This window comes from Ptychodera flava (assembly GCF_041260155.1).
Source record: "Ptychodera flava strain L36383 chromosome 23 unlocalized genomic scaffold, AS_Pfla_20210202 Scaffold_23__1_contigs__length_28996876_pilon, whole genome shotgun sequence".
NCBI lineage: Eukaryota > Metazoa > Hemichordata > Enteropneusta > Ptychoderidae > Ptychodera > Ptychodera flava.
The window spans coordinates 20142424-20157298 of NW_027248277.1; the positions used below are offsets into that span (position 1 = coordinate 20142424).

The following is a 14875-nucleotide window of genomic DNA, read 5'->3' on the forward strand; positions in this document are numbered from 1 at the left end:
GTAATATTTACAACAACAACACAACCATCATTTTTCAAAAGCTACATCACAGCTGTCTCTGAAGAAAAAACACACGATACTTACCTTCACACATTTTGGCAAGCTGTACGGCCTCCATCCATCACGACATTCACAGGTAAAAGTACCGTTCAGATTGATACAAATTGTTGAGAGAGGGTGACAGTCATCAACTCCCAACACACACTCATCCAAATCTGAAATCAAGAAACCATTCAAAGAAAAAGAAACTGTTGAAATTTTTCAAAATACATAACATAATATTCTGAGCATCAGTGCTTACCATTTCTTACAAAGTCATACAAGATAAGTTATTTGCTGGGCAGGTGTAATTTTATGGTTACTTGGCGGGTGGGAAGATTGAAATACTAAATGATTTTTGGTTTGGTTAATCAGAAAGGTCAGAGGTTAAGTATACAGAGGAATCAGTGAGATATGATTACGAAGGCAGTCACTATTTTACTTGGGTAAGAAACTTTTCAAAACTACCTCCCAGGATGTCAGGTTGGTATTTTCCACAAGTTTACAGCAACAATAATAGAATGTCTAATATGTATAACACAAAGATACACAAATTCTTGAAGACGTCTGACTGGCAACTTTTCAAAACTAAATGGCAGAATATCTGATTCGCATTTTCCACAAGTTTACTGCACTGATAATAGAAAGCCATATACGTATCACGACAATAAACAATGTCTTGAAGACGTCTTACCACCAGCCACAGATCTATGCCTATCAACTTCAAGTCCAGGGACTTCTTCATTGTTCATGTAACATGTACTACCGTCACACTGGATAGCGTCTTCTAATGCACTTTCCACATCAGATATATCCACATTGGTATCGATGTCAAATGCTAGCTCACTGTGCGACACCACACTACCATGTCTACAATGAAAAATTTCATATAGAAAAATTGAGTATTTGTAAAACCTCTAAGTGCCAAAGTCAATTTTTGTCACTTGTATAGAATATAACTGTTAATTTTTTTCAGATTTCCCATAAAGTTTGGTCAAAAATTGTAGCCAATGAAAAATGATGTCCATTTGGTCCAAAATTATCAAAAAATCGAAGAAAAAATCACAAAAAGTTGTAAAATTTGACACAAATTTTGGTGGGGAAAATTATAGCACTTAACAAGTCATATGATATTTATACTTTGACATCTATCAATCAAATGATCCTATGCTAAAATACAAAGAACCTTCCCCATGCATGATGGACCATCAGATCTTGGGAGGGGGTGGTTAAGATGCTATCATGTAAACATCTTACAATTCCAAATTTGGCACATTATTTTTTGAAATTTGCACTACATGCAAAACATTTTTACATGGATTTGCACACCTTTTGTAGGAAACCTTCATGTGAATGCATGTTTTTAAATCAGCATGGCTGTAGAGAATTATTTCTTTGCCCTCAATTTTTTCCATTTTGTTACCCACCCTTCCATGATGAATGGTCCATCCCTATTATTATCACAAGTTTGTTTCAGCCATTTGTCATGCTCAATTACCAATACAGTAACTAAACTTTCTTTGTTTTCACTCTGTTTTATGTATTATTCTGTTTCTCATTTTTTTCTCGTTATCAGTTTGTCTGGCAATCTATTTGCCTGTGTATCTATCTATAATCATGTCCTCATTTCTTCCAGCCTCTCTTTACTGTCTAACTACCAATCTCTGTTACTTACTCAAACTTGATGACCTTTGACCCAATAAACCCTCCAAGGCCTTGTAAGTCTTGTTTAGCTGATCAATGAATAAAAGAAATGAAAAAGTTATAATTTTTATTGGCAATAAACTGAATGATTTTGCTATTCTGTAATGGCATGCAAGTGACAATAACCAAAATATCAAACAGAATTATGAAATAACTTAAACAACAGTACAATAATGCAACTTGAGATATTTACATTTCCTGACTGATTGTATGCCTGTCTGAATCCAAAGATGTGTCACCATAAAACAGCAAATGCAGTCTTTCCCATGTATATTCTTTGCTGCATGGCAACACCACATAGGGTAGAATACACCTCGGGATAGATATTTGGACTCTCAAATTTCTACATTTCTTTTCTGATCTACCACTTGTCGGGGTTCATTTTAAAGCTCTTGGAAAAAGAAAAACTTTCACCATCTTAATTTCTTGAAATTAAAAATTTATTTTCTCCCATGGAGTTAACACAGGGATGGCAGCCATTTTGAATTTCAAATGTCGTAAAATGCTGGCCAAATTGTTTCACTAGTTCCAAAATTATCACGGCGACCCCTGATTTTTATCATTGATTTGGTAAGAAAATGGTTGACAGTTTCATTTAGGATATGTTTGAGCAAAATTTTAGTCTTTCACTTTTGAGGTGCATACTACCTTAACCATCAAATATCTCGAATGTTCAGATATTGATGTAGAATATTTTACTTGAACTGTTTAGACTTGATCTCTAAAATTAGTGCAGTCTAAATTTGAACTCTGTGTCTTGCATTTAACAATCTGTTTGGTGACCATGAAGGTATTTTATGACATCACCTTTTCTACATTTCATCTTTACCTTTACTTGTTGCTTATTGGATGTATCGGTAAAATGACATCTTACAGAGCATGACTGTACAGGAAAGAATTCAACACTCACACTTGCTTCTATTATCTCTGCTAATTCCTTGAATTCATCGCTGTCCTGATTTTCCAAGTCATCTTGATAAGTCAGGTATGGAAATACCAATGTAGCACCATACTTCACAGCTGGGAAGTAGAAACGTCAATATGAAACATGAAACATGACCTATCACATTTCAGGAGTTAATAAATGCGTAATACCCTGTTATCCTTGGTATTTTGCAGGGGTGTATTCAGTAAAATTTGGTTTGAAGCAAAAAATCTCAAAATATTGTTACAGGTCACATAAAAAATTATTTTGTCATACCTTCAATACACTTGACAAATCCGTTGCCATGGTATTCTGGGAGACACTGACAGTCAAAAGATCCTGGTAAATTGATGCACCTTGCGTATCTTGCACACCGGTTGCCATGGTGACTGCACTCATCAATGTCTGCAAGCAAAGAAAAGATTGTTCTGTAAAATTTGTAAAATCAACCATTCTAGGGTTGGTATTTTAAATAAACTGGGAAACATTACTTCATCCCTCCGTTATACAGGTACAGTGTCTCAGGGACAGATATTCAGCCTTTCAAATTTTTAACCCTTTCACCACCATGGTTTGTCCCAAATCCATTGTTTTCTATGGTAAAGTTGGACCTGTATACAGGGAACTGGGGGTGAAAGGGTTAAAATATTTTTTTCATCTACCAATTTTGGGGGCTCGAATATCACTTTGAAGCTTCTGGTATAAACAAAATTTTCCCAATGGAGTTCAGGTAGGATTTGCAGTGTTGTGTAGGATACTCGGTCTATGCAAATACTATAGAAGAGGTATCTCAGCCACAAGCATGTTTATACAGAAATTCAGTAATCTATACAAGCACTGGTGGCTCACTTGATTATGCAGGGGCACCTGAGTGACAATCTGTGATAGGCTACTGTAAATCTACGGTAGTAGGTGACTAAAGTCCTTGAAACATGGTAGACCCAACTTTTTCTGCATTTTATTTCCAAAGTGAACGTCTTTACAAAGTGCAAAATTATTGCAAGAGATTATGACTGTCATTGGTTTGGCTGCCGCAAATTGCTGTGCGTCAACATTTTTTTCTTGCTTTTCAGACATATGTCCCCACCTCTTTCAAATCACAGACACATTATCTATGTAAAAACAGCATCTGCATGACCATGTGATTATTTGGCAAAAACCCTGGGAATGACATGGTCACATAGATATCCTCAAAAGCGGCACCCTGACACCCCTGCAGTATCATAATAGAACTATCCACCTCAACTATCAAAATCTTTTGGAGAGAACCGAAGATATCATGTAGCGGGAGGGTTATGCAAAATGCAACAGAAAGTATGCCTTGTTTAGACTACCATGTTTTCACTTGTATACCGGTACTTACCATCACAAGAGTGTTTGTCTTCATTGAGATGAAATCCTTGCCTGCACTCACAATAGTAAGATCCTAGTGTATTGATGCATGTCTGGTTACAAGTACCTTGTTCACTCAGACACTCATTGTCATCTGAAATACAGTAAAAAACATTTAAGGTTATAACCTAGGAAGCTAGTTTTCTGTCTTACTGCCGCATACAGCCCTATTTCAAATACTGAACTCTGATGCTTGAAATGATGTGCAACTAATAGGTTCTCAAAAATTTTTGAAGTAAGCGGAAAATTTAGAAAAGTAGGCGATTAGCTTCTGTGTGCAACCAGGTTCCTGGGCGGGCGGGGGGTGGGGGGGGGGGTTAAGTATTTTTTTTAATTTGAACTTGAAGACATTTCTGAGCAATTTTATGCATTTTTATACAGTGTATGAGAGGCTATTCCAACATACACACAGGAGAGGGTTTGAGGGAGGGGGTTCCCCTGTGTGCAAGAAATTTTTAAAATTTGAAGACATTTTGGAGTAATTGCATGCATTCTTGTACTGTATGAAAGACCATTTCAGCATAAGAGTGTTAAGGTGTTAAGGATTTTTTTTTTAATTTGAAGACATTTCTGAGCAATTTTATGCATTCTTATAGTGTATAAAAAGCTATTTCAACATACACACAAGTAATTTTTAAATTTTAAGACATTTTGGAGTAATTTCCTGCATTCTTGTACAGTATGAAAAACCATTTCAGCATACAGAATAATCATTATCACAATTAATTACAACATGTTTTCGTTGGATAAAGTTTTAAAAAAAGTCAGAAAAATTAATTTGATATCACTTGGGCCTGTCAACTGCATTCAGTTGGCGAGGATAATAGCAAAATTTCACCAGACTGTTGTCTAGAATTATATTTAGCTCATGACTTGAACAAACATTTTGAAATACATCTTAGATAGGGGTTTTCACAACCCAGAAAACGATCCGCTAGAATCCTGACCAGTCTGGCTGTACAAAGTCTTTTACTGATTTAAATAAACTTGACTGAAGATACAGTAAAATCAAACAGTTTATTCAATTCAATGAAAATATAGGATAGGAACACAATTTTCAGTGATTTCAATTCACTGTACTATTAAATTACACAATAAAACGAATCCGCGAGCTGATTATTGATTTTTTTGTGATGTTGAATATAATTGAAAAAGAGAGCTAAATTTCAGTGTTCATGTTTGATAAAATCCCATACTAACGACACCGAACGCCAACCTGTACTACACCGTATGTGTACAAAGCACCGGCAGTCAATTGTAACACAGTACACACAACGCGATATCGGTCGACCTGAAATTTGACACTGTGATTGACGTAGCGTTTCAAAGTACGAATAGTCCCGGCGAAAAGTGAGACCAAGTAATTTTTTGTTCATTTAGATTTGATCTTAAACCTCCCAAAACCAACAGAAAAAGTCCTACTCTTTCGCAGAAAATCAAAGTTTTCAAGCGTCGACTTTCTCTTCCGCGATCCACACAACCACGGCCCCTCCACAAAACGCGATGTCGATCGACTTGAGTTGAATATTGACATTGTGATCGACCATCGATGGATTGACATGGCATTTCAAAAGTATGAAAAATGAGACTCAGTAACTTTTGGTCGCTTTAGATTTGATCAAAAACCTACCAAACCCATCAGACAAGACCCTATTCTTACGCAGAAAACCAAAGCTCTCAAGCGTCGACTTTCTCTTCCGCGTTTGAGCGAAACAACGTCGGCTTCATTCGGAAATCGGTCGGCTATTCGTGGGCATTACGTACTTGTATGTTAGTCCAATGTTCGGCTATACCCGATGTGAACGTCGGAATAATTCGGGCTGTGATCGGGAAAGCAGGGTTGACCTCGAGAGCGATTTCCCCAACACGTTCGCTGATTGCTGCAACAAGTTCACCGCGTAAATTGCTAGACTACATATAGCCACATCGGCACTTCTGAAATATTATTTCCGGCTTGCAAGACCACCAAAAAATCAAAATATTGTTATCAAAACCAGAATTTCGGGGCTAGAGAGCGAAACAGTACCAAAAGTAGTCCGCCAAAATATGAAGTAGCCGGTCAATTTAGCATCCGGCTAAAAATGAACACGCTGAACTAAGCGACTTGTAAGATTTCCAATGGGACAACATTTGACCTCAGCTGACCTATTGTGATCTTTGACTTGACAATGACCTGGCACTCTGTGTTGATCATTGTGACCTGGTGCAAAATATAATAGCTTGCTGAAGACTTTCTCTCACTATAGCTGCCTGGCTGCACTGCCATTATACCCTATAACTTCATATTCCTTGGTATAATTAAATTTTCAACTTGTCAATTACATGTAATACTTCTCAACATGCTTCAGTGGAAGTTTGCACCTACGTCTTGACCCATTCTACAGATAAACATTTTGGATGTGAGTTGACTTTTTTTGACTGCTGCATTCTCGAAAGGCGATTTCACTTCATTGCATGAGAAAAACTCACCAAAACATTTTATGCCATCGCCAACCATTCCGTCAGGACACGGTCCACACTGGTATTCCTCTGCACTGCCAGCCGGCATATCCGTACAGTTCACTCCTTGATAGCAAGGATAATCCAGGCAAGCGTCTTTGTCTTCCTGACAGAACCTGCCAGTCCATCCGTTGGCACAATCACAGTCAGCAATGTAGTAACCTTCTGAAGAGACAAACATGATTTTTAACTCTGTTACCGCTATTTCATAGTATTGAGGTCCAAATATGCCATGACAATAATTGGGCCTTTCAAAACATTTACATGGAATAGGTATGAAGTTCATTACTGATCGCACACATCAGCTTATACTTAATTTAAATTGATGACTATGGAAAATATCACAAGTCAAAGCTACAATTAGTCTGGTTCCCTGACCCATTTCCCTGGTAGAGGGCGTGGGGAAATATAGGGTCAGGTACTGGGTAGCCATCTTGAACAGAATTTTGTTCAAAATGGCGGAGGTTAGTCACCTGACAGAACATGCTACAACAAATATGGCTGCTACCAAGAAATATTCGACTGGATCAGAATTATGTTCGAACACTGGTATCCGAACCAAAAACATTGGCACACGAGACGGGAAACATAAACTGAAAGGATTAATCCAGAAGTACGGGGAAATAGAGGTGATTGAAGGCTTGCTGTGATATCGCAGCAGTACTTGTGGCGTGTATCGAACGCGCTAGGGTCATTGAGGTCATCGCCGACTCTGGCGTGACCCCAATGACCAGAGCACGTTCGATACACGCCACAAGTACTGCTGCGATATTACAGCTAATTGAAAGCAAACTTTGTGGGAACTGTGAACGACGATTGATTTCGATGGATAGAATGGTGTCCGAATTTCTTGAAAAATGCCAGGCATCATGTCGACGTTCTAAAAGTATCAAGAGGTGTGCTAAATCACAGTGGCTAAATCATGGAGGTAAAAAGTCTTTCTTTCTACCTCCACGGCTTTGTGGTACAAACAGGAAGTTGGTGTCAAGTGAGCCTGAAAGTGCGAAACCAAGAAACATGAAAAAAAGTTACAAGTGTTACTTTCATCCAATCACAGCTTGTTTTATTTTAACCCAATAGCGTCCATGTTTACATTAGCCGGTACCTGACCCTATATTTCCCCACGCCCTCTACCGGGGAAATGGGTCAGGGAACCAGACTAAGCTACAATTTTGTGGATTGTAGCCAGGGGGGGGGGGTCCCTTTATAATGATTGGATGATCAGAAAACATGATATCACCTAGAAAACTCGGAAATGGCTAAGAATATGGTAACAATGAAAGTATCTTTTTGAGAAGCATGCTTTGTAACAATCAGATTAAAATCAGATGTACAGATTGCAATGTTTCCACTTTTGCTGTTCTCATTAGCTGCAAGTCACGTAACAACGTCTGAACCATTGCCAAAGAAGATTTTGTTCAAATCTCATGCATCAGCTACGACAGCCAACCAATCTGAAAGAGGTTTACAACCACAACTTTTTTATGGATTCCTGTATTGTATTTTAAAATGCAACCTGATTGGCTCCTGCAAAGTGCCAGATTTCAACGTAATCTTCTATGACAGTGGTTCAGAGGTAGTGAGGAGACTAGCAGCTAATATAATAACAAAGAACGAGCAAAGGTGGATATGTCACAATCTAAACATCTGTAAGTGCATCTCGAAAGAAAATGTACAATTTTAAAGTTCATGTTTAAAGATTCATTAAGGAAGTTTGAGTACAAGTATTTCACTTTTGAGGCACATACTATCTTAACCCTTTGAACCCGGCTGGGACATAAATGTTTGATGACGTCATAGAGTACCAGGGGGTCGGGGTGCAAAGGGTAAAGTTATGCATGTGTTAAGAGTTGTTGTTCACCTGGATTGTGGGTTGATATTCAAAATTATCACCTTCACCAAAAGTACAGTTGCCGCCATTTTGACAGGCACATATCCACACGTCTGGGCTGTATATGGCAGCACCACTGCCGTCACTTGCCGTGAAATACACACAATGGGAGTACTCAAATTGACAGGAAGCTCTGGTGTCCAGCTGAACTCTGATCCGCCTGAAGGAAAAAAAAAATCATTCTTTCTGTCAACAGTTTGTCAGATGAAGAAACCTAGCACAGGGACAAACAATATTACATCACTGTTTCTCATTAATATGCAAAAATACACATTTGTCCACACATCTAGACTTCTTTCTTTCCACTACACATGCAGTACCGACACAAAAAACTTAGCAGGCGACTTCAAATGTTACAATGACAAACAGCAAAAGACATCTTTACAGCTCAGACAACAAGCTGCAATTACCACATCACATGTTGGCAGCAAGATTCAGCTAACAAATCTACAACCGTGCAATGCTTTCCTACACGGAATGTTTGTATTACTTTATCATAAAAGCTACCCTCAGACAAGTGGATTACAATTATTGTGAAACTTTGATCAGCTTTTCAACCATTTAAAGCCAACTGCACCATTTTCTTGCATTATTTTATCTCACAAGGTATCAACTTTACTCTCACTTTCTCTTAATTACAACATTCAATCAACATAAACATGTGTGAGTGTCGATATGCCCGGTGGACATGACCCATCAGTGCAGTAAATGCCGTGCAAATTCAAGTTTCTGGACCATTTTAAACAGCGCCCTCATAAGTTCATTACATAACTATCAGAATTGTTCCCTGAAATAAATTTGTCTGTAGTGTTGGTGGCGAATACACATTATAAAAGAATTCATACTGCTCTGTTGGGATTTTTACTGAATGTCAAGATTTACATTCAAGCATCACAAGTTTTCTTGTATTGTAGGGAAGCAGGCAAGATATGGCTGTAACTTACGGATAGAGTCCTGTGGTACAAAATTACTCCACACAGCAAAGCTGATTGGATTCCCATTCATATCAGAAGCATCAAGAGTCATTGAATAGTCTTTGCTTGTTCTCATCTCCAATCGACTTGGAAGTGCACTGCTAAATATTGGAGGGTAGTTCCCTGTTGGTAGGAAGAAAATATTTTGTGTAAGGACATCACATTGCAAAGTAGCACAATGGACATTGTAGATATACTTTTGGACTATAAGCTTTTTATACCCTTCTCAGTGTTAAAATTATTATACACAGGTCATTATGAGTATTATTCTGTCATTTGAACTGCAATATGATTGGCCACTGAAGGGTCAAATAACATTCCATAACCATTACATATAAGTCAACATGATTTTTTAATTGCCTCCTTCAATGGTGCATTTAATATGATTGGCTACTTAGAAGTCAAATAATACTCCATGACAATTACATGCAAGTCAATACAATTCTGACTGCCTCCTTCCATGGTATATCTCAGGTGATCGGCCACTAAGAAGTCAAATAATATTCCATGACCAATATATACTAGTCAATAACAGTCTTACTGCTGCCTTCCTTTGAACACTTAATGTGATTTGTTACAAAGCAGTCAAATAATATTCCATAACCATTACATACAAGTCAATATGAGGCTTATTGCCCCCTTCCATTGTACATTTAATGTGATTGGCTTTCAGTTAAAGAAGTCAAATAATATTCCAAAACCATTACATGCAGGTCAGTATGAGTCTTACTGCCTTTTTCCTAGGTAAATTTAATGTAATTGGCTACTCAGTTAAAGAAGTCAAATGTGCAATCCTTCTCGACTATATGAAATAGTCAATGTATGTGACATCCACAATTTGAGCCAAATTGTTCTTTTTTTCTTTGCAGTCCCTCCGCAAAAATATCCAATCCGTCCCCTTACCATAAACCAAAGACACCAACTGGAGTACAGGGTCAAAGACCGCTGAACAGGTTGAGAGCTGGGAGAGGGAGAGCCAGAACAAGGTAAGTGTGCAACTGCTGCCCACTGTAGAAATATTTTTGATGTCTTCGAAATAATCTGGTACATTTTTGTATCAAAACCACACATCAGTGTTGCAGGGTATAATCTGTTGGTCTAACTCTGAAAAAGGCTGTGGAAGGTGAATTTTGATTTATTGTAATGGAATGATAAGTGTAGTCTGATTTGGTTAAACCTTACCTCATACCCTGTGCAACAGGTTTAGTCTCACAGGAAGGGAAATTTGTGCTTAAAAAATCTTCTGAAATTTTTGTATGTTTTCCTTGCAGCTCTTGGACCATTGATGGCGTTCTGAAAGAACCAAGCAGATCGCACGCGCAGCCCATGTACCAACAAGATGAGCAGTTGAAGGCTGAATTACATAAAGTTATGCTAGAGAAAAGAAGAGCTGAAGAAATGTTAGAACAGCTTCAAGAGCACAAATTGTACCATCAACAACAGGTACATGTGGAAGCAGAAAGACTGGCAGAGGTAAGTATTTTGCTGTATTACTACCCCAGTCATAGATGCTTTCTTCTTTCCCATAATTCGTCAGTGTATGGTGAAGAATAAGGTACATTATTGATATTATTTTATCAATATTCGTATTATCATTTTGGTATTGTGTGGTAGTTGCAGAGTTTGAATTGACTGGTGGGTCAAAGGAATATTGTAAAAGTTTGAGAGTCTGAATATCTGTCCCGTAGGTGCATTCTACCTCACGGGGAATTCTGGTACCATGATTTAGGAACCTTGGTACATTTTACCAGGTATAGGTAGTGCTGTTAACAAAAATACTGCTTGGTGTTCCATTGACAGAGATGGATCCTGTTAACTGCAATTTTGATTTCAAATAATCAAAAATAATCAAATTTTGAATTTTTATCATGCAGGAGAGAGAGAAGAAGCTCCGTGGGGAGATTGATATTTTGAAAAATGAACTCCGATCTCAGAACAGCAAACTGCAGGACAATTACCACATTGTCATGCAGCTGCAAGAACAGTTGGTCAAGTTACAGTCAGAGCAAATGAGACAGAATGCCCGAGAGAAAAGAGCAAACAGCGCCGTGCCAAACAGAAAAGTAAATCTCCAAGGTCCACAAAGTAAAGTTTGTATCGTCATGTAGCTTTTACAGAGCAATGTCTTCACTATCCCCGTACTCTGTAGCGGTGACAAATAGGTTAGCAAGAAAAGTTAGCATCTTGCCAAAGCCAGCAGGTTACGCAACGAAAGCTGAAGGTTCTGGAACCAAGAAGAAGGGTGGAGAGTGACATATAACAGCAAAATATCAACATTTTGGCTTCTTCATTTCTTCCAAGACATGCTGACAGTTAGCTAGAAAAAGTTTGGCATTTTGCCAAAATGTTTTGGCAGATTACCAAGAAAGGTTGTCATATTGCCTAATGATGGTATTCTGCCAAATGTGATTCTGAAGAGTAATTTAAAAGTAAATAATGAACAAAAACTTAGTAAAAGGCCAGGAGGTATTAGGCAGTTCATCAAAAGAGGGGCAGCAGATTGTGAAGAGAAGTTCATCTTCTTTGATTCTAGTCAAGCATGTCTCTTGAGAAGAGGAGAAAGCTGATACTATACTGCTGCAAGTCTGTACTTCGTACCAAATGTAGAATTGTGTGTCTGCTAAATTGTGTTGATACAATGTAAGCCAAACATCCACAATCTACACATGTTCTGTAAGACTTCCAACATTTGCATAGAGCTATTGTGTTACATTTGGCTATCTGAGAACTTTTAAACTTTGGGGCTGTCATGAATTAGCTCATGAAGTAGGTCTGTTCTTTTAAATGTTTTTTTACATCACAACACATTCTTGTCCCTTGTTTATGAACAGTGGCAACTGCACTTTTGAATTCTTTATAAATTAATGCAGAATTTATTCCCTGTGTTACACAGAGATGGCAATGTTTAAGTACATTTTTATTTGACAGGTGTGCAATATATTTCTTTTTTTCCTAAGTAATTTTTACCATGGTGTATTCTTTTTAAATTGTTTTGGTATCAGAATTAAAATATTGTGATACACAGAATCAAAATATGTTTTGATTCTTTTAGATGCCAAATATGGCTCTAAAATGACATTGAAATATAAAAAAATTGATTTCACACATTTTCAAACGTAAAGGACCTTGATATGCTAAACAGAAACACCATATATGGTATTCTTTTTGCAATCAATAAGGAAAAGGCTGACTCAGGATGCCATATTTGGTCAGTGGTGATGTTATCAGTGTTGGCTACATAGCAATGCCATATATGGCAGTAATTAAATGATAGACTAGCCAAGGCTACATGAGAATGCCATATATGGTAATGATTTGTAACTTGTGAAAGGACCATTCCATATGGTGAAAAAATTCAAATGAGGTGGTTGGCAGGACAAACACAAAATTACTTGTGTGAAATATTGATGAGATATTTGTTATTACTTAAGAAAGTGATTATCAGGAATTGCATATTACTTAAAAATAAATGTATTTTTTTTGAAAATATGGTATTTTGTAAACAATGTTACCGGAATAGTACCAGTACTTGCAAAATGTTAGCAAAATCTTCATTTGTAAGAAATATTTTTCTTTGCAAAGAATAATGTGTACTTTAAATGTGGATATTATATTGTAAATATTTGCTTAAGATGAATTGTCTGTATGCTGTCCACTTAATACTCTGGAAAGAATTTTAGAACATATAAAATATTTTTCTAAATTCTACATTTGTTTGTGTGGTTTTTATTTGCACCACTGTTTATGTGACAAAGCAGTCATTAATCAGTCTTTTCTGGTTTGCTCAACGAAGAGTATCAAGATCATAAAGCAAAAACTTTGAAACATGAAACATACTTGTATAAACTATAAAATATAGTAGAGTCAGAACTGCCTGGAAGGTTCTCATAGAATCGCCTGGTGGGTTCTGAGAGAATAGCCTTATGGTTCTGACAGAATTGCCTTGTGGGTTCTAACAGAATCACCTTGTGGCTTTTGATAGAACGGCCTGGTGGGTGACACAATCACCTAGTTGGTTCTGACAGAATCACCTGGTGGGTTCTGACAGTTGCCTGGTAGGTTGTCACAGAAACACCGCAGATTTAGGAGTTTCATGGAAATAAACACTGCAGAGAACAATACTGTGACGCTTAAAATTGGTGAAAGCACAGTACCAATGAGAAAATCTATACATACCGGTACATCAGGGAGGCTAATAGAGCCACAAGGCAATAGTCAAAGTCCAAGATGACATTGAGAAATCTTTAAGTGACAAGAATGTAACAAGTTTGATTGAACGACTTGTCACTTCTGACACAACTCTGATGAATTTTTTCTGAGCTGTTGAAAATTTGTGCACTATCTGACAAGCACCATGTGTATAGTGCATCCAAATGAAATAACGGTGACTTTTTTATGCAGTCGGGTAGATAACTTCCATACCATCAAGGAGCTGTGCAAAGAGCTATCATAAATGTACAAGGGTAACTGACCTATTGAATGCCCCTTTTACTACATGTGTTTTCTGACATGCACAAATGTTTGTGTAACGTGAGATTAAGATGTGAAAGATATGTGATAAAAACTTTAAAGTAAAGTGAAGTGAGCGTTCTTTTAATTTCACCCGAACAAAGGAAAAGTCCTTCGGTGCCCACAAAATTGGCCGCATTTCCCTTTTTTTCTGTCAAAAATTTGAATAGACTGGCTTTACAGATTTAGCTTATATGCAAGCATATAATTGACCTTGTTTCAACATAATTACGCTATCTTGTAGGTCAATTTTTGGATAAAAAGCCTCCACAGGTAGGTAAATTCAATCCAATCAAAAAACGTTGTGTTATATTCTTTGTAGAAGACATTTCGCTAGGAAAAATCGGGTATTTCCCAAAATTCATCGCACCAAAAACAGCAACGTTTTGCGTGCGTAAAACTCTTATACTTAGGTGAATTTCTGACGTCAATGACTAAGTATGTGTAAAGAGAAGTGTGAAAATGTTTTCATTCTCAAGGAAGTAGAGTCGAGTACTCGGCCGCGTGCGGGCGATCTTTTGCATGCCAACAAAGAAAATTCCGCCTGAGCACTCAAACTTCCTAAATTAGCCGAGCTTTAGGGTTTTTCCCTCGAAATTCAGCTAAGTAGACTTGTTTTGCAGATTCAGCTTATATCCTAGCTGTGGGTCCATAGCTGTGGTGTTTTCAGACGGGATTCATGCCTTTTACGGGCTGGTTTTGACTTTTACGATTTTAACCCCGCCACGGTGGCGGGGTTAAAAATCGGAAAAGTCAAAACCGGCCCGTAAAAGGCAGGAATCCCGTCTGAAAACACCACAGCTATGGACCCACAGCTACTTATATCCAAGCATATAATTGAGCTTTGTTTACACACAGCCACCTAGCAGGTCACTATTTTGGATGAAAAGCTTGTAAACTTTTATCCAATTAAAAACTAAAAGTGCCACATTCTTTGAAGAA

At 37.5% G+C, this 14875-nt stretch overlaps 3 protein-coding genes across 4 annotated transcripts in view; 1 reads left to right on the forward strand and 2 right to left on the reverse strand.

Annotated features, from left to right (window-relative positions):
- The window catches only part of LOC139123577 (uncharacterized), a 128660-nt gene that overhangs the window by 38369 nt on the left and 75416 nt on the right, over window positions 1-14875 (reverse strand). The gene's annotated exons all lie outside the window — the stretch shown is intronic.
- On the reverse strand, window positions 1662-6992 carry LOC139124290 (mucin-like protein). Its single transcript, XM_070690431.1, has 6 exons — window positions 6938-6992; window positions 6530-6724; window positions 4032-4154; window positions 2945-3073; window positions 2654-2763; window positions 1662-1772 (listed from the first exon to the last, which is right to left on the reverse strand). Exons 1-6 carry the CDS (start codon window positions 6990-6992, stop codon window positions 1707-1709), a joined length of 678 nt encoding a protein of 225 aa, XP_070546532.1. The 3' UTR covers window positions 1662-1706.
- LOC139124291 (golgin subfamily A member 6-like protein 1) lies at window positions 9885-13130 on the forward strand. The gene is made up of 4 exons (XM_070690432.1): window positions 9885-9898; window positions 10294-10410; window positions 10696-10897; window positions 11299-13130. Exons 1-4 carry the CDS (start codon window positions 9885-9887, stop codon window positions 11530-11532), a joined length of 567 nt encoding a protein of 188 aa, XP_070546533.1. The 3' UTR covers window positions 11533-13130.

Excerpts from the sequence above, each read along its gene's own strand:
- LOC139124290 (XM_070690431.1), bottom strand. The coding sequence starts at position 6,992 with ATGGCTACCCAGTACCTGACCCTATATTTCCCCACGCCCTCTACCAGG. Across the intron at positions 4,155-6,529 it reads CGATGGCATAAAATGTTTTG|ATGACAATGAGTGTCTGAGT; the intron begins GTGAGTTTTTCT and ends ACTGTATTTCAG. Across the intron at positions 2,764-2,944 it reads ATTTGTCAAGTGTATTGAAG|CTGTGAAGTATGGTGCTACA; the intron begins GTATGACAAAAT and ends TCTACTTCCCAG.
- LOC139124291 (XM_070690432.1), top strand. Across the intron at positions 10,411-10,695 it reads AGAGGGAGAGCCAGAACAAG|CTCTTGGACCATTGATGGCG; the intron begins GTAAGTGTGCAA and ends TTTTCCTTGCAG. Across the intron at positions 10,898-11,298 it reads AAGCAGAAAGACTGGCAGAG|GAGAGAGAGAAGAAGCTCCG; the intron begins GTAAGTATTTTG and ends TTTATCATGCAG.